The following is a 19,004-nucleotide window of genomic DNA, read 5'->3' as shown; positions in this document are numbered from 1 at the left end:
ATAGTCCATTGTTGAAAGATTATACACATCCTGAAATAATTATTTTATATGAAAACACAGTCGTTGTTATTCTCTTAATTTTGATGTTATTCAACATTTAAATATTAATTTGTATGTTAAATTAGGCATTTCTCATTTTAGGTTACTTTGGTAAACTTGAAGGGACAATTATCGGCATATACAAGTAAGTGTTAGCGTAAAGTTCCTTATTTACATCTGACGTATTTTTATAACATTGATATATACATACGTTTTCAGTTGCTACGTTTTTTTTTCCCCTAGGAAAATTACAAAATGTATACTTGGTAGAAGTCTGTAAAATTCACTCTCTTAGATTCTAGTATTGACTACCGGATGTCGAGAAATTATGCGGCACACATAAGACACACAAACTGCGGCAAGACAGGGACAATTATGAACTTTTAATTTGTGGTGAATGGTCATTTGAGCACACATCATTTGCTATCCATACAATCTACATGTGGTTTGGTTATCCCCTTCAAAATATGGAGTCGATACTTGATTTTTAACCATATGTTGGTTAGCATGTCGGGTATCACAGTAGTTATTACAAGGGTGATCAACTCACCTACTGTTCTCCGCAGGCCCGGCATGGCCAGGTGGTTAAGGCGCTCGACCTGAGGGTCGCAGGTTCGAATCCTCGTCACACCAAACATGCTCGCAATTTCAGCCGTGGAAGTGTTATAATGTGACGGTCAATCCTACTATTCGTTGTTAAAAGAGTATCCCAAGAGTTGGCGGTGGGTGGTGATGACTAGCTGACTTCCCTCTAGTCTTACACTGCTAAATTAAAGACGACTAGCACAGATATTTCTCGTGTAGCTTTACGCAAAATTAAAAAAACAAACAAACAGTGTTCTCCGCTCAGTCATTTTTGTTATGTAAACCAACGTTTTTTATAACCTTTTCGACACCAGGGACCGCTTCATTGCCTCCCTAAACTATTGTTGACCAGTAAAATGTGATTACAACAAAAACAGATACTGTAAGATTAATATTTTCTATTCGCTTCCACGTTCGTTCTCGTGAAATCCCACAAACCGGCAAGGTGGTTGTGACGAAGTTGTGGTGGTAAAACGTTTCGGTATACAATATTTTTCACATGATCCCAAGGAAGTGAGTTCTGAAGACAATACCAACCATGGATCTTTCCAATACACTCTACAATATTATATTTGCCCTAAAATAGACGATTTGACCTCTGTTAGCCGCAAGACCCACATAGTGTTATGTTAATAACGTATTTAGTGTCTACATATAAACTTCATACGTGATTACACGTATGACGAAAACTGTGCAGATGTCATTCGACCACTACTTACCAAAGCTCGCAATTGTTATTGTCCTGTGGTTTTAAATTTATAATGAATCATATAATATTCGGGCACCTTCTATATGCATTTATTCTTATATACAGATAACTCGAATAAGAAACACATAATAAACGTTACATTTTTGTTATATTTAACATAAATGTGTTCTCAAAAATATTACAAATTTATTATATGACTTTTCTTTAGATAATACATAATGTAGCTTTTCACTATTATTTATAAAATTATTTCAAAATGGTCAAATACATTTTAAGTAGAGTAGAAACTTTATAATTTTGTACTCCTTATAAGGCTTCATCATATGACGTATATAGAGTTGTCCAATCAAGACACGGTTTAAGACATCAAAAGGGTGTAGTAATACATTAAGAGAGTAAAATGTTTCGACAGGAAAGACGTAGTATTTTCCATTGAATAATTTACTTCAAGTGTTAACCATCTGTGATTGATCAAAGTACTACAACTTACTTCTAATTTAATCATATTCAGATAACAAACTGGATCTATCAGTTTTTGAAAATGTTCTTAAATATATAAAGTGTGTATTATTTCTTGGTTATAATTTTCTTAGTTATATAATCTATTTTATAACATATTTTATTTATTTAATAGACTCCCGAGATCGTCCTTATTACTGGTTCTCTCCGCCATTCTGTAAGTTAAAACTAATATTATAACTTCTAAATAATTTTTTCTCAAAATTTAAACCTCCGAGTAAACCTATTACAGAACATACAAGTAATACAATGTATAGATTCCATGGTTATCAATAAAATTACAGTTCAGTTGCCAACAAGCTAAAATTGTCATCTGTACATGTGTCACACAACATGAGAGACAGCTGACGTACAAATTGACTATGGCTAACTGATTAGTTATCAAATGACCCAGTATGGCCAGGTGGTTAAAGCGTTCGACTCGTACTCCGAGTATCGCGGGTTCATATCCACGTCACAACAAACATGCTCGCCCTATCAGCCGTGGGGGCGTTATTATGTCAGGTCAATTCCACTATTCGTTGGTAAAAGAGTAGCCCAAGAGTTGGCGGTGGGTGGTGATGACTAACTGCCTTCCCTCTATTCTTACACTGCTAAATTAGGGACGGCTAGCACAGATAGCCCTTGAGTAGCTTTGTGCGAAATTCACAAAACAAACAAAGAAACAAACAAACTCCTCAAAAATATGGTTATTAAAATTATGAAATTAATATTATTCCATGCTATCACTTGTAGGTTTATTGTTCAAGAGATTAAATATTTATATATTACTTCTGTATAGCCTTTTTCTCATCGTATTGTCTTGTTGATGAGTTCTGTTATTGAACGAAAGGTCTCTTGGGAAATACTTGTGGAAGACTAAACAGTTTTCTGAAATGTTATTTGTCCACCACTGGGTTAGTAATAAGTTTATGGACTTATAACGGTAAAATCTGGGGACAGAGCGCAGATAGCCCTTTATGTAGCTTTCCACTGAAAAAAACAACAACGTTTCCAGGACCAGAAGGGAACCTAACTTTAAATAATATTTTATAGGAGAGCTAATCCCCGGTTGTGGCTTTTAATTAAGGTTATAAATGTAAGGAAAGTTGTGGGCAAATGTGGAATGGTACCTGACATAACAAAATAAAAACAAGAACACAAAAAAAAATTTAATGATTGTCATAACAAAAAAAACAATGATTGAGAATCTATAAAACTTCACGCTTACTATATCAGTTGTATAACTAAATACAAACCATAATACAATCACAAGGATAGGTCTCCTTGCTCTTGTGTAATTAACTAGGAGCCACAAATCACTCAGAAGGTTATATCTCCTTCCACTTCTACAATTGACTACAAACCATACATGAGTCAAAGGTTAGATTTCCTTCCTCGTGTATAATTGACTGCAAAAGATAAATCAATCAGAAGGTTAAATGTCATATCTCTTGTATAATTAACTACAAACCATAAATCAATCAGAAGGTTAGATCTTCTTTCTCTTGTATAACTGACTACAAACCATAAATCAATCAGAAGGTTAGATCTCCATCCTCTTGTTTAACTGACTACAAACCATAAATCCCTCATAAAATTAGATCCCCTTCCTCTTGTATACTTAATTACAAACCATAAATCTATAGGAAGGTTAGATCTCCTTACTCTTGTGTAATTAACTAGGAGCCATAAATAACTCAAAAGGTTAAATCTTCCTTCTCTTGTATAATTAAATACAAAACATAAAACAATCACAAAATTAGATCTCCTTCCTCTTATATATTTAATTACAAACCATATATCAATCAGAGGGTCAGATCTTTTTTTCTTCCATAATTAACTACAAACCATAAATCAATCAAAAGATTAGATCTTCTCTCTCTTGTGCAATTAACTACAAACCATAAATCAATAAGAAAACTAAATATCCATTCACTTGCTTAACTGAGTACAACCACAAATCACTCACAATGTTAGATCTTCGTCCTCTTGTGCGCAGATAGCCTTCGAGTAGCTTTGCGCGATATTCAAATAAATAAAACACAACAATCCTTCCTCTTGTATAATCAACTATAAAGCATAAATCAGTGAGAAGGCTACATTTCTTTCCACTTCAATAAATAACTACAAACCATAAAGCAGTCAGAAGGAGATTTAACCTTCTCATTGATTTATGCTTTGTAGTTGATTATATAAAAGGAAGGTTTGTTTTGTTTTATTTTTTTAATTTCGCGTAAAGCTACTGTAAATGTTATCATACCAATTACAAGGTTGAATATTACTGTAAATGTTATCATACCAACTATAAGGTTGAATATTACTGTAAATATTATCATACCAACTATAAGGTTGAAAATTACTGTAAATGTTATCATACCAACTATAAGGTTGAATATTACTGTAAATATTATCATACCAACTATAAGGTTGAAAATTACTGTAAATGTTATCATACCAATTACAAGGTTGAATATTACTGTAAATATTATCATACCAACTATAAGGTTGAATATTACTGTAAATGTTATCATACCAACTATAAGGTTGAAAATTACTGTAAATGTTATCATACCAATTACAAGGTTGAATATTACTGTAAATGTTATCATACCAACTATAAGGTTGAAAATTACTGTAAATGTTATCATACCAATTACAAGGTTGAATATTACTGTAAATATTATCATACCAACTATAAGGTTGAAAATTACTGTAAATGTTATCATACCAATTACAAGGTTGAATATTACTGTAAATATTATCATACCAACTATAAGGTTGAAAATTACTGTAAATGTTATCATACCAATTACAAGGTTGAATATTACTGTAAATATTATCATACCAACTATAAGGTTGAAAATTACTGTAAATGTTATCATACCAATTACAAGGTTGAATATTACTGTAAATGTTATCATACCAACTATAAGGTTGAATATTACTGTAAATGTTATCATACCAATTACAAGGTTGAATATTACTGTAAATATTATCATACCAACTATAAGGTTGAATATTACTGTAAATGTTATCATACCAATTACAAGGTTGAATATTACTGTAAATGTTATCATACCAACTATAAGGTTGAAAATTACTGTAAATGTTATCATACCAATTACAAGGTTGAATATTACTGTAAATGTTATCATACCAACTATAAGGTTGAATATTACTGTAAATGTTATCATACCAATTACAAGGTTGGTTGAATATTACTGTAAATATTATCATACCAACTATAAGGTTGAAAATTACTGTAAATGTTATCATACCAATTACAAGGTTGAATATTACTGTAAATATTATCATACCAACTATAAGGTTGAATATTACTGTAAATGTTATCATACCAATTACAAGGTTGAATATTACTGTAAATATTATCATACCAACTATAAGGTTGAATATTACTGTAAATGTTATCATACCAATTACAAGGTTGAATATTACTGTAAATGTTATCATACCAACTATAAGGTTGAAAATTACTGTAAATGTTATCATACCAATTACAAGGTTGAATATTACAATAATATTCAACCTTATAAGGTTGAACATTTACAATAATATTCAACCTTATAGTAGGTATGATAAAAACCATAAATCGGTGAGTAGGTTAAATCTCTTTCCACTTCAACAAATAACTACAAACCATAAATCAGTCAGAAGGTTAGATATCCTTTATTTTGTGTAATTAAATACAAACCATAAAACAATCACAAGGTTAGTTTTCCTCCTTTTCTATCATTAATTACAAACCATAAACCGATCAGAAGGTTTGGTCTCCTTCCTCTTACACAATTAATTACAAACCATAAACCGATCAGAAGGTAAAATCTCCTTCCTCTTGTATAATTACCGACACACCATAAATCAATCAGAAGGTTAAATCTCCTTCCTCTTGTGTAATTAAATATAAAACAAAATCAAATTATTATGTGCCAGTGTTATCCACTACTCTTTGTTGAATACTTTAGGAAGTAAGTGTTAAGTAGTTAGAACCCAGGATCTCCTATAAAAATTGTAATATTTTCGAATAAAACACAAAACTCAGGCGTTTCAAATAATTGCCTGTTTTTTCTTTCTTTTCTCTTCTGAAGAAAAGTAACCATTCGAAGGCGTTCGAGAGTTGCGTCTCGTTTAAAAAAAAAAAAGGAGTTATTGTGTTTCCTATTAATGCCTTGTAAATGTAACCTTTATCTATGAATTCATTTATGGTCACTTCTTGTTATGTACATATTTATTTGTATCTCAATATGTACAGGTAGTTTGTCTTTGGGAATATAGCTATATCTGTTTTGTTTTTTACTTCTTGTAATTCTAGGAAAGTTTCTATTTTCTCTAGTTATCATTACATTTGTCTTTCTAAGACACAGTGTATCTCTGTGAACTTATACCGCTAGAAACCGTGTTTCGATACCTGTGGTGGGCAGAGCACAAATAGCCTTTTGTATAGCTCAGTGCATGACAAATAAACAAACTACTATATCATTAATGGCATATTATTACATTCTTTTTTTCATTTGCACTTACAAATTTTGGTTTGGTTGTTGTTAAGAGCAAAGCTACACAATGTCGTGTCTATGGTCAGCCCACCATGGTATCACAACCCGATTTTTATCGCTGAATTACTGAATTCACACGTCATATACTAGCTCCTCCGAGAAACATTCTATTTCTTCTTACTAAATGTTCGAGGCTGAATATAGGCCAATAGTTTGCGTATAGGGCTGTGGATCGTTAGCACCCGATTATCTAAAAAATAAAAAGCTTTTTTTTTTAGTGTTATGGAGTCGTGGACGCGTAATAATAGTGATAGTGAAATCCCACTATGTAATCACACAAGAAGTAGCAAGTCGTGGACGCGTAATAATAGTGATAGTGAAATCCCACTATGTAATCACACAAGAAGTAGCAAGTCGTGGACGCGTAATAATAGTGATAGTGAAATCCCACTATGTAATCACACAAGAAGTAGCAAGTCGTGGATGCGTAATAATAGTGATAGTGAAATCCCACTATGTAATCACACAAGAAGTAGCAAGTCGTTGACGCGTAATAATAGTGATAGTGAAATCCCACAATGTAATCACACAAGAAGTAGCAAGTCGTGGAAGCGTAATAATAGTGATAGTGAAATCCCACTATGTAATCACACAAGAAGTAGCAACGGGTATTGTTGAGCAACTTTCTTGCTTCTGGTCCACCTGTTTAAAATTCAGTACAGACATCCTAAAAGAAAATAAATTAGATGTTCGTATTCTGACCAAACTTTCTAGCTAATGTCAAGTAATGAATTGGTTAATCAGCGCATTTACGTAACGCTCACTAACTTGCACTGTAACATTCAATAAGTTTCTTTGTTATACATTCCTCTTACAATTGACATGTATTTATATATTACGTGTGGTGTTTGTCGGAACTACAACACTGAAATTCAACCGTAAACCTATCAGATGTAACATTATGTTGTTTTTACATTAAAACAATCTAAACATAAACTTTAAACAGATGTTTTATTTTCTCCGGGCTTCAATAATTTCTCAATTTACCTCTTCTGTCAAAGAAACTGCACCTTGTTATTTTTACTTCTCGCCATAAACTGCTAGTATTCACGATAACACGACCTTGTTACTTACCAGATTGCTCTTCTGACTGAAATCATTCCCATACACAGGCGTCGGTTTAATTACATGTATTCAAATTATCAGCAACAAACAATGTTAGGTTTACCTCCAGTACTCAGTGACCATAAATATAGAAGTGAGTATTGTTAACGATATATACATTCCCAACTTGTTAACTTCCGAAACGGCAAAAAGTGTGAAGAAATAAAATTAAGTTTGTTTGCCCAAAGCGTAGAACAAGCTCGTTAAATACTTTACAATAACAACGTTGCAGGTGCATTTAGGCCTCGTTAAATACAATAACAACGTTGTTGGTACATTAAGGCCTCGTTAAATACTTTACATTAACAACGTTGTTGGTACATGTAGGCCTCGTTAAATACTTTACAAAAACAACGTTGTTGGTACATTTAGGCCTCGTTAAATACTTTACAATAACAACGTTATTGATACATTTAGGCCTCGTTAAATACTTTACAATAACAACGTTATTGGTACATTTAGGCCACACGGTTTTCAACATTTCTTTTCACCAAGTTCATTTGTGATTAGACTCATCTTACACAGCAAAAGATTTATCTGATAACGGGAACAACTTGTGTCGACTAAAACACTTCGTATCTGAATACTTAGACTCTTTATATTTTTGTTATCTGTACTGATAGACTGGTGCTACTATTTCTCTCTGCGACCTTCTTAATGTACCGGATAGCTGTGGTACATCGTCGATTGGCGAACGTAGAGGACTGGTACCCACATTCTGGCCAGAGGTAAGCCTTGTGTTATTATGTATTTATGCTTTTACACTTCGTATATGATTTTGCTTTGTATTTGTCATATTTTAACGTACAGTTGTAAACGTTTTTGCAACTGAGTTGCCAAACTAAATATCACTGAAATGATTGTGAACATAATGCTGAAAAACATCTTGGTTGTGGAACTGTAAAGTTTCGTCACAGATATATTGTGACAGGTAAATTAACACAGAGAACGTTCACAAATAATTTACATGAAAAATATGTGTAAACAGAACGTAAGACCCTGTATATTCTTAATAAGTTCTTTATTATATGAGTTTGTTTTTCAGTTACTAATGTTTCTTTAGTTAATATATTAACACAGCTCCTCAACCCATATCATAGTTTTTTTCACATAATTTGTCAAGACATCTTGAAAGATGGATGAAAATTCTCTTTGATGGACTTAACCAAATTAAAGCTGCTGTCAGCAAGATTCATATGTTCTCAAGAAACAGCTGTCTTTAAAACTATGTTTTGTTTTCTGAAGATTGTGTGCACTTTGTGTGTGACAATAATTGTTAAGTTATCGTTTTCTCTAAATGAGTGATAGAGTATTCTAATGTGTTGTTCATAGACCGAAACAGTATCACAGAGAAAAGAAAGACGAATCAAAGCTGATGACAGAAGAAGTGAACCATTTGACGGACAGTCTACAAGATAAGATCGAGCAACTGGCATTGGTAGGAAACTTTGTGTTCTACACGTGTGTCACGTCACGGAGCTTTGGTTCGAGTTCGAGGAAAAAATCACTGATCTTGTGATTGATTTAACACTATTATTTTATCAAGGTCATAAAGAAATATTAAACAGCGTAAAACTGAGATTATTACCATGACAACAAAGTATTGTAGCATTTGCAGGTGTTCCTCATTAGGTTGAGCTTTGCATCTTAGAATATCATTCTATCAGCTATATAGATCCCCCTGTGATATGTTTACGTACTTACAACGCTCGAAACCGGGTTTTCATATCCGCGGTGTGCAGAGGACAGTTAGCCTGTTGTGTGTCCCTGTGTTTAACAACATACACACAGTATCAGCAATTTTATTTTAATAGTCCAGGAGCTAGCCTTAGCCAGAAATAGCCATCGACAGACCAAAATGCAATCAAGAGATGACTTCATATTCTGTTAGAACATTTCCAACGTATTTATTGGGAGGGGGTCATGCAATATTGTGGTATATGTTTCTTTTTTTCTACAAATCATTATTCTTCTTAACACCCTGTTTGCTGATTAGTATACAGTATATATTTCAGGAGAAACGTGTCTCATTAATAAGATGCGATTCAACCTAACTACAAAAGATGCTCGCCCCTCCTGCATAAAAGGTAATTTGGGCCCCCTACAGATATTTTCCTATAATTGTAGTTACGATTCTGGTTCCCTTGTGGCTTATTTGCGTCCCTGTATTCAAACATTCAATCTAACGTTTAATTATTAGAATATGAGCTAACATGTTCCAGTGTATAGCAACAATAGGACTCATCTCTGAAGAAAGAGAGGTAATATTAAGTCTATTTTACCGTATAAGCGTTAGATATTCGCCTTTATCTTGACGAGGGCTATCTGCGCTAGCCGTCTCTAATTTTGCAGTGTAATACTAGAGGGAAGACAGCTAGTCATCACCACCCACCACCAACTCTTGGGCTACTCTTTTACCAACGAATAGTGGGATTGACCGTTACATTATAATGCCCCACGGCTGAAAGGGCGAGCATGTTTGGTGTGACGTGGATTCGAACTCGCGACCTCGGATTTTGAGTCGAGCGCCCGAACCACGCGGCCATGTCGGGCTGTCCAAGTATGAACTACCACATTGTGACTCGTTCTAAGCCATAAACTGGTCTACAACGTCCCCACGGCTGAAATGGCGAGCATGTTTGGTGTGACGGGGATTCGAACCCCCGTCCTGCAAATCACGAGTCGAGTGCCTTAACCACCTGGCCATGGCAGCATGACAGTAAATCTTTGGACTTCAATCCAAAAATAAAGTGTTTGATTTACAGCAGTAGACAAAATGTAGAGATCCCCAAAGGCCGGTTGAGATACACAGTATAATAGTTAGTATATCAACTGAGGGTTTTTTTCTAATCCACTAAACATTTAGCCTCTTGTTATATCAGGTATTATAATTTATTTCAGACGAGTCTCCGATTTATTATGCTACGTATGTTAACACATTACTACTTCAGATAACAGAAATTTTGAATTTGAATTTAGAAGTCAATACGTATCAAATTTATGATATTTGCCAACAAGATTGATGCATATAATTTTCTTTTTTAACACAAATATATTTTAATGGACAAACATAAAATAGTACAATTTATAATAACGGTTATTACTAATAGCTATTAATGATGAGTTATATTCAATAAAGTTACAAATATACAAACAACACTGAGTCTTACATACAGTCTAGAACTGAATATTTTATTGACAATTTTGTCCGCGACGGTCCCCCGATAGTACAGCGATATATCTACGGATTTATAACGCTAAAATCAGGGGTTCGATTCCCCTCGGTGGGCTCAGCAGATAGCCCGATGTGGCTTTGTTATAAGAAAACACACATACATGTCCGCGACGAACATATTAATTCTAAGTTAATATTGTTCCACCTCGCTCAAGTTAGCTAGCATGATTGGTTTAATATTGTTCCACCTCGCTCAAGCTAGCTAGCATGATTGGTTTAATATTGTTCCACCTCGCTCAAGCTAGCTAGCATGATTGGTTTCACTAAGTTAATATTGTTCCACCTCGCTCAAGCTAGCTAGCATGATTGGTTTAATATTGTTCCACCTCGCTCAAGCTAGCTAGCATGATTGGTTTAATATTGTTCCACCTCGCTCAAGCTAGCTAGCATGATTGGTTTCACACCGTTTATTTTTACCAGCGAAGATATTTAATTCCTTCGTAGAAATTCTGCCGTCTGAAGTTAGTTGAACATTTCTTGTCATATTCTGCAGTTTTTCGATTAATAGGCATTAATCAAAATTATAGCTTCTTAGGCCTATATAACACACTTACTGTAGCAGTTCAATAATAACACTATATTATGTTTCTCGGTGCATCGGTTTTTTTAGAATCACACGAGTTTCTCAACGTTTCATCAAAGTTCTATCGCGTTTTCGCCAAGTTTTTTTTTTTTTTTTTATTCGTATATATACAAAGCTCTGTGTTTAAGGGTACATTTCGATACCATATTACGAGGTTAGTAGTGCCAATGAGGTTTACTTTCAGATTAATAGCTTCGTCTCTAAAAAGAACAAAGAAAATGGAGAATTTGTTTATCGATGTATTTTTAAAGTTTATTATAGCATGTTGCTTTACTTAAAAAAAAAATCTAATATTCAAAAAACAGAAAGTACTGAACTTACCACCAGGTGCGGGATTGGAAGTAAATACTCTTTGATCACTATTGGCTCGTGTCTGAAGTACTGCCGAGTTAATGTACTTATGCATGTATAAACGCTGTAACAAAAATATCCTATTATGTATTTATTTAGGCGATTATTTTAGGTATGTTTCTATTGTAGACTAGTATTTTTTTCTCTCATATACTGGCCTGAATTTGATATAAAACGAAAACATATTACAGGTCAATGAAGTTTATTTCCGAGGTGATATATAGAAAAGATGCACAAGACGTTTGTTATCGGAATACGGTCAACATAGTTTAACTTAGTGTAATTCCAGTAAATATATTCACGTTCATTTATTGTTTCACCAAACCCAGGGAAGTAACGATTTGGATCTGACCCTTCATGATTTCTCCGTTCATTGAACGGAGCCCTGGGATGGCCAGGTGGTTGAGGTACTCGACTCGTAATCCGAGGATCTTAGGTTCAAATCTCTGTCACACCGAACATGCTCACTCTTTCAGCTGTGGGGGCATTATAATGTGACGGTCAATCCCACTATTTGTTGGCAAAAGAGTAGCCCAAGAGTTGGAGGTGGGTGGTGATGACTACCTGCCTTCCCTCTGGTCTTACACTGCTAAATTAAGGACGGCTAGCGCAGATAGCCCTCGAATAGTTTTACGCGAAATTCAAAATACACCAAACAAATCATTGACGGGTACGTTAGTTAGTGTCGAATAATGTCGGACTTCAGGTGAGCTCAGTAACAGATATATAGTGCCTGATTAAAATCGAGTTTTTATTTAAAACTAAGGAAAGCAGAATAATATGACTTAATAACCCGCAAACTCTTCAGAAAGTTAAAAATTACGAAAGAATCACAAATTTCAAGTCAGTCTTAGTGAAAACAAATGAAAGCAAGAAGGTTCCAGCAACGATTCCAGTGTGAATGGGAAGCCTGAAAGTATATTATAATTTATAGAATGTATAAGCAGACCATCGTAAAAGCATGTGCAGAAAGCCTGCAAGTGAAGATCAGCTTAATACAGCATTGCCGAAAGTCATCTAACTTATGGATCTTGTTATAGGATTACATCTTAAGAGTTCGCCAACTGCATAAAAGTCCAACCGTAAAGGCTGCAAGGACATTTGAAAGTAAGCGTTTCTGTACATCTTATTTAAGTGTGTATTTATTTACATTTACGGAAAAGCTACCACGTATTTATACCTAGGTATTGCCGTCTCTAATTTGAACTGCTGATAACAGAGAGGCAGCCAATCAGTAGCATTCCTCTAACCATGTTTAGGGATTGACTGTCACACTTACAACAGCTTAGTCTGCGGGGAATATTTTATAGCACTGAAGGGATTCGAACCCGGGTTATCAACTTCCGGTATCCAGAGGGCTACCACAGGGATGATTCAACAGCGTCTATATTTGAATCATACTTTTATGTTTCGTTGTTTTTACTTCCTATATTTTTAGTTTCTTTTAGCTAAATATAGCTTTAAAGCAGTATAAGAGCTGCTAGTTAGAACTCTTAACATCACCTGTCACTGGCTATAGAACTTTTAACATCACCTGTCACTGGCTATAGCTATCTGCACTGTGTGAGTACTGCAGATCGAACCGTGTTTTAGTACAATAAACCATAAAGGCTATCAATGAGCTACCGGAGAACAAATATACATTAATAATGAGCTCAATATGTTGCCAACCAGGGACCCTATGTTTGTATCTTACTCCCAGGATCTGTTTTCACGTATTGGCTTTTTCTTTATTTTCACAAACAGTTTATTCCTGACGTGTTGCTTTCATAAATTCCTGCCTAAAGTAAACCAAGAGAAATATGTGATAACTTCGAAATTCGTATTTCATTCTTCTAAATGTTCTTATCAATCATTGTAGTTCAAATTAAGAAAAACATCCATATTCTGACTTAAGATTATAATCTAGGACCTCTTTTTTTTTTTTTTTTTTCATATGGGCTTATTTTAGGAGTTCGCTCAACCCAAACCACATACGAGATTTGATTGTATATTATGATAGGTCAAACATTCCTTTTTAAGGGTTTAGGGTATCAAATCAAATTGTACATTAATGGTCAGAAGTCATTATTTACAGGCTCAGGAGTAAGTCTGTAAGTAATCTTACAGCTAACAATACTCCTGGTGGGCAGAGTAGATATAGACCATTGTGTGGTTTTGCGCTTAAAAACAACCAGACCTTAATCGCTGCTTGCCGCCCTACTGACTGGATGACTAATATATGTCAAATTCAAACAATGACACCAGATGTGTTGCATCTCCGTCGCGCCAAACATGCTCACACTTTCAGCCGTGGGGTGTTATAATGTGACGGTCAATCCCACTATTCGTTCATAAAAGAGTAGCCCAAAAGTTAACGGTGGGTGGTGATGACTAGCTGCCTTCCTTCTAGTCTTACATTGCTAAATTGGGGACGGCTTGTGCAGATAGCTCTCGAGTAGCTTTGCGCGAAATTCCAAAACAAACCGGATGTGATGACGATATGATGTTAATTATGGTAAACCAAAATTGTTAAATTATATGTTTACATTATAAACATGTGTAATAGTTGTTGTTGGATAAACTGTCAAAATGTTCCTGATACATTACGTATACGTAACAACTTAATAGGAGTTTACCTGGCAATTTGTATAAGTCAGGAAAGGTACGCTGTTGTGTCTTACAGCATTTAAATTATTTTGTTAAATGAAACTTAATATTTTTCTTAAGATGTTTATTGCATATCCACTAAATATAAAACATGTTAGGTTTGGTTTGTTTTGAATTTTGTGCAAAGCTATACATATACTATTTGCTTTAGCCGTCCTTAATTTAGCAGTGTAACGCTAGAGGGAAGACATCACCACCCATCGTCAACTCTTGAACTACTCTTTTACCAATAAATAGTGGGATTGACCGTCACATTATAACGCCCCACGGCTGAAAAGGCAAGCAAGTTTGGTATAACGGAGATTCGAATTCGTGGCCCTCAGATTACAAGTTGAGCGCTTTGATCACCTGGTCGTGCCGGGCCTGAATACATCTAGAAATAAAATATTGATTCCAGCTTTAGCATAATAATGAGAGAAAAAATGAAGACCAACCGTTAAATATTATAGCCATTAAAATCAGAAAATTAATTCAATACGAAACATTAATATTATTTCTATTGAAACCATGGAAAACACCCTCACATAAAATGAGCGAAAACACTAGCTGGCTAACAGTTTTGTGAAAGGAGTTTCGAAAATTTAAAAGTAGTAGTGACGACTAGGGTTAATTATTGTTCTAATAGTTTACCAATAGTGACTGAGAAAAAGTAGCTTCAGGTTAGAACATTTATGAATAAACTATCAGCTATAAATTAAAGATACAATCTAAATTCGACAGCTAAATGTAAAGCTGCATGAATTTGAAAAATAACCTTACGGCTGACTTTTATTCATTTCACTGCTCTCGTGATATAAAAAAAAAACCCTACACCTTGCGGGAAAGAAACCAGTTATTTTTTAAAACCTTTTGAATTCATAATATGGCACGCAAAAGTAAAGGATAAACTCCAAGAAGTCATATAATTAACTTTATTCAGGGCTTATATTATGCTAATTTCGAAGAGTCAGTCTTTTCTGAACGAACCTCGCTAATGTGGTTTGAATTTCGTGCATAATTACACAGAGCCTAGGCTTTCTTAATTTAGCAGTGAAAAACTATAGTGAAGGCAGCTATTCATCACCAACTCTTGCGCTACTTTTCTCTAATGAATAGTGGGATTGACTGTTAGATCATAACGACCCTAAGGCTGAAAGCGAGAGCACGTTTGGTGAGACGGGGATTGGAACCTGCAACTCTCATAGCCCCAGTCAAGTTATTCAACCACTTTGTCCAACTATCATCACGGATTGTTTCTACTAGATGTGGTATAGCAATCCTATTTTACTTCGACAATTTATTTCACTACATTGGTTATAAATAATACAACTATAGTGTAGAAATATTACACTAAGTACACTAATATAAATCACTAAATCTGCAGCTTAAATTCTAAATATTTACATAATGTACATTTCATGTTATTTATATGCGTATGAGATATATCTATAGGTCAGATACAACCAATTAACGGCCCGGCATGGCCAAGTGTGTTAAAGCGTTCGACTCGTAATCCGAGGGTCGCAGGTCCGAATCCCGGTCGCACCAAACATGCTCGCCCTTTCAGCCGTATGGGCGTTATAATGTGACGGTCAATCCCACTATTCGTTAGTAAAACAGTAGACCAAGAGTTTGCAGTGGGTAGTGATGACTAGCTGCCTTCCCTCTAGTCTTACACTACTAAATTAGGGACGGCTAGCACAGATAACCCTTGAGTAGCTTTGTGCGATACTCAAAACAAACAAAATACAACCAGTAATGAGCTATGATTTCAAACGATGTCAAGAAAACCTGAAAGTTACATAATGCGTGAAGGGGTAAAATAACTAATTTTAATTTGACCAACAAATAAGTCGGCTTTAAATTTTTGTAGAAAAATACAATGCGTCATCGGTCAAGATGATTAATATAAAACGTGTTTAATTTCAATATAATTATTAGAAACACGAGATTAGCGTCATCGATAGTAGTAGTCAAAATACATTCACGAAAATATAGACTTTCGCTTCTTTAGTATATTATACTTTACAACTCGAGGAAACTACAGGAATTTTATTTCGCGTAAAACGACAACTAAAGTTAGGTTATTAATTTGTCAATTCACGAATAATTATAACGATCCAGAACTTAAACGCCCTTTGGTTCAAGTTATTTACGTCCTCATTTTTCTCAAACACTAAACTTTTATTTGAAAAATACTACTGTTAAAACAATCGTGAAAATTCACAGAAAAAAAAAAAACCTACATAAATATCACTCTTTTTGAACGATCATTCTCTTATGGTATTTGCACAATAAATCCATGCTAATAATGATGAAAGTCTCTAAACCCACTAACAACACCACCATTAAAACATTATTAGTTACACTCAACATTTTTCTTTTAATGAACGTCCATGCTAATTTTGGCTCTATATACAAGACTTTAGAATTTTGAGTTAAAAAAGTCTTTTAAAGTGCTCATAATATAATAAACTGAGAATATAAAATTATTAAACTCCATTTATTTCGGACACTTTCTGTTTCTGTAGAGGTCAACAATCTAACAAGGAAAATTCTTAATCGTTTCTTAAAACATTTAATAGTATTTAAAACTCGTGTAAACAGGCTTATCCGTGCATAAATGATCATATTTTTCAATATAAAGTCTAACAAAATCTTAACGTTTTACCAGAAATTTGTAGCCGAAAGTTAGCTTCATGTAGCAACCCTTCTATTACCGTTATCTAAACCTCAAAATCACGAAAGCTCCGCTTTTGATATTTTATATCGATTCTATTCGTTCTTATTATCCATTCCTCCACCGGATCACTAAAATGCCGTAAGTGATCAAGACGTTATTTTTGATAACACAGCTGAAGTAGAAACGACATTGTATATTTATAAATTCTTGAATATCTCACAATCAATGGTGTTTAATACTAGTAGACGTTTTGTTCTCGTTACCCATTTGGTTGAGTAACATTTAGTACCACCTTTTTCTGTGTGAAAGCAGCTACGATAAATACTAGCAAACAATTTACAAGCACAATAAAAAGTTTATATCCGCGTAACATGTACGTTTTAATTCAACACTGGCTCATCATCTTCGGTATCACATACACACCTCTTATGCCAGATTATCATCAAGTCTGTAACTGTGATATAGCTAAAATACTATTATACAGTAAACTTTTATGGCATGCAGTTATACGTTGCAACTTAAGTCTCGTTTGCTTCTTTGAATTTAGTGGTTGTGCGTTGAAATGAGTGTCCCTATAAACTCAACCTTCAACTGGAGTTAACATCAACTATTTTCCACAAATGTTTAACACCGACGTTACTTGTTAAATAGACATATTGTAAATGAATATCAGTACGTTTCTTATAGCTTTAACTCTGCACTCCTTTGTTTTTTGAGCTGTGTTCGCAAAGTTTTGTAGTTACACATTCTAATCTATAACATGATATCATCTGTTACAAACATAGCAGAATGGACAAAGTTCACTGCATGGTGGGCTACATCTGATTGGTTAGTTAACGGCCGAGATTTACGCTACACGAAAGTTCGTGCAAAGGAATATTTTCACAAGTTAGAAAAGCAACAACGGAAAGAAAGCCAATCAGTTTGTCGACAATCAAAGCAGGTCGAACACTAGCAAATTGTGATGTACAATATACAAGACAAACATATAGCATTTCAGACCTGACTTTAGTGTAATCTATTACACATCTAGGCTGAATAAATAAAGCCAAGAACACCCGGTAAATATTCAGGTTGAGCCATGCATACTAATTAGTATAACAGAAGTAATTAACTTTCCAAAAAAATTACCGAAGTAACACTGATGACTAGCCAACCTATAGATTTTTGTAACACTTGAATTAACATTTCTCCAGTCACGTTCTGAACTCGCAATACATTAGTTTCATTCTGTGTTTTTTTTTATGATTTATTGAATATTCAGTTTAGTAACTTGATTCAGAAAGAAATGGATAAGGTATCTTCTATTCAGAATCACTTAACATTTTTTTCCCTCTTTGTAGGTCAGAAAGTCACTTGTCCATCTACTGGATATAACTACAGAAACCCATAGAACATGTAGACCTCCACGTAACGTTCAGAACAAAAAGTTAAGAGACAGTGGAACAAAGTGGGTAAACGTTCGTACTTAAGGCCACTACAAGAATTCTCAATGGAATCAGAGTACACAATTTAAAAACTACCGAGAAGACCTGTTTTACCAAATTCGTGGTTTACAATTAATAGTTACCTAAACATTTCCTAGTCAAAGAGCCATAAAGGACTGTATATTAAGCCAATTTTTTCCCTTACCATTATTTTATACAAACGGTATTTGTTGATTAACGACCTACCATAATTCTTTAAATATTTCGCTATTAACATACAACAGTTTTTGGACTCTGCCCTTTTTCTTGTGTGAGAGAATATGTACAAAAAATTGTTTTGACTGCTAAGCAGTGCTTATAATATACCACTGCAAAGAGTTATCTGTATCAAATTCACAATTTAAATTTTTCTTGAATAAAATTAAAATATGTAAAACTTTTGTTGTTACTTTAGAATTACAAGAGCGTTACACCACAAAATTTCACTCCCAGATTAATTAAAGATATCCAAGGTTTATCCTGTAACAAGGTGTTAAGAACAACCCAAATTACACCAAACACATTTTATTAAATTAAAAGAGGTGCTGC

At 34.1% G+C, this 19,004-nt stretch overlaps 1 protein-coding gene across 4 annotated transcripts in view; it reads left to right on the top strand.

Moving 5' to 3' along the window:
• LOC143239841 (uncharacterized) overlaps positions 1–18,851 on the top strand; it is a 298,954-nt gene extending 280,103 nt beyond the window's left edge. For 2 of the 4 annotated variants that reach the window (XM_076481420.1, XM_076481426.1), the window contains 5 exons: positions 142–184; positions 1,968–2,009; positions 8,133–8,237; positions 8,842–8,947; positions 18,333–18,847. In XM_076481420.1, the coding sequence (XP_076337535.1) occupies positions 142–184; positions 1,968–2,009; positions 8,133–8,237; positions 8,842–8,947; positions 18,333–18,461 (425 nt within the window). In that variant the 3' untranslated portion in view covers positions 18,462–18,847. Of the gene's footprint in view, positions 1–141; positions 185–1,967; positions 2,010–8,132; positions 8,238–8,841; positions 8,948–18,332 lie in introns of all 4 variants that reach the window. The other 2 variants (XM_076481412.1, XM_076481434.1) reach the window with 2 other exon arrangements.
• Positions 18,852–19,004: the final 153 nt, after the last annotated feature.

Source organism: Tachypleus tridentatus, chromosome 2 (assembly GCF_004210375.1).
Source record: "Tachypleus tridentatus isolate NWPU-2018 chromosome 2, ASM421037v1, whole genome shotgun sequence".
NCBI classification, from domain to species: domain Eukaryota; kingdom Metazoa; phylum Arthropoda; class Merostomata; order Xiphosura; family Limulidae; genus Tachypleus; species Tachypleus tridentatus.
Note: the sequence above shows the minus strand (reverse complement) of the source record. Positions and strands in the feature narration are given on the sequence as shown.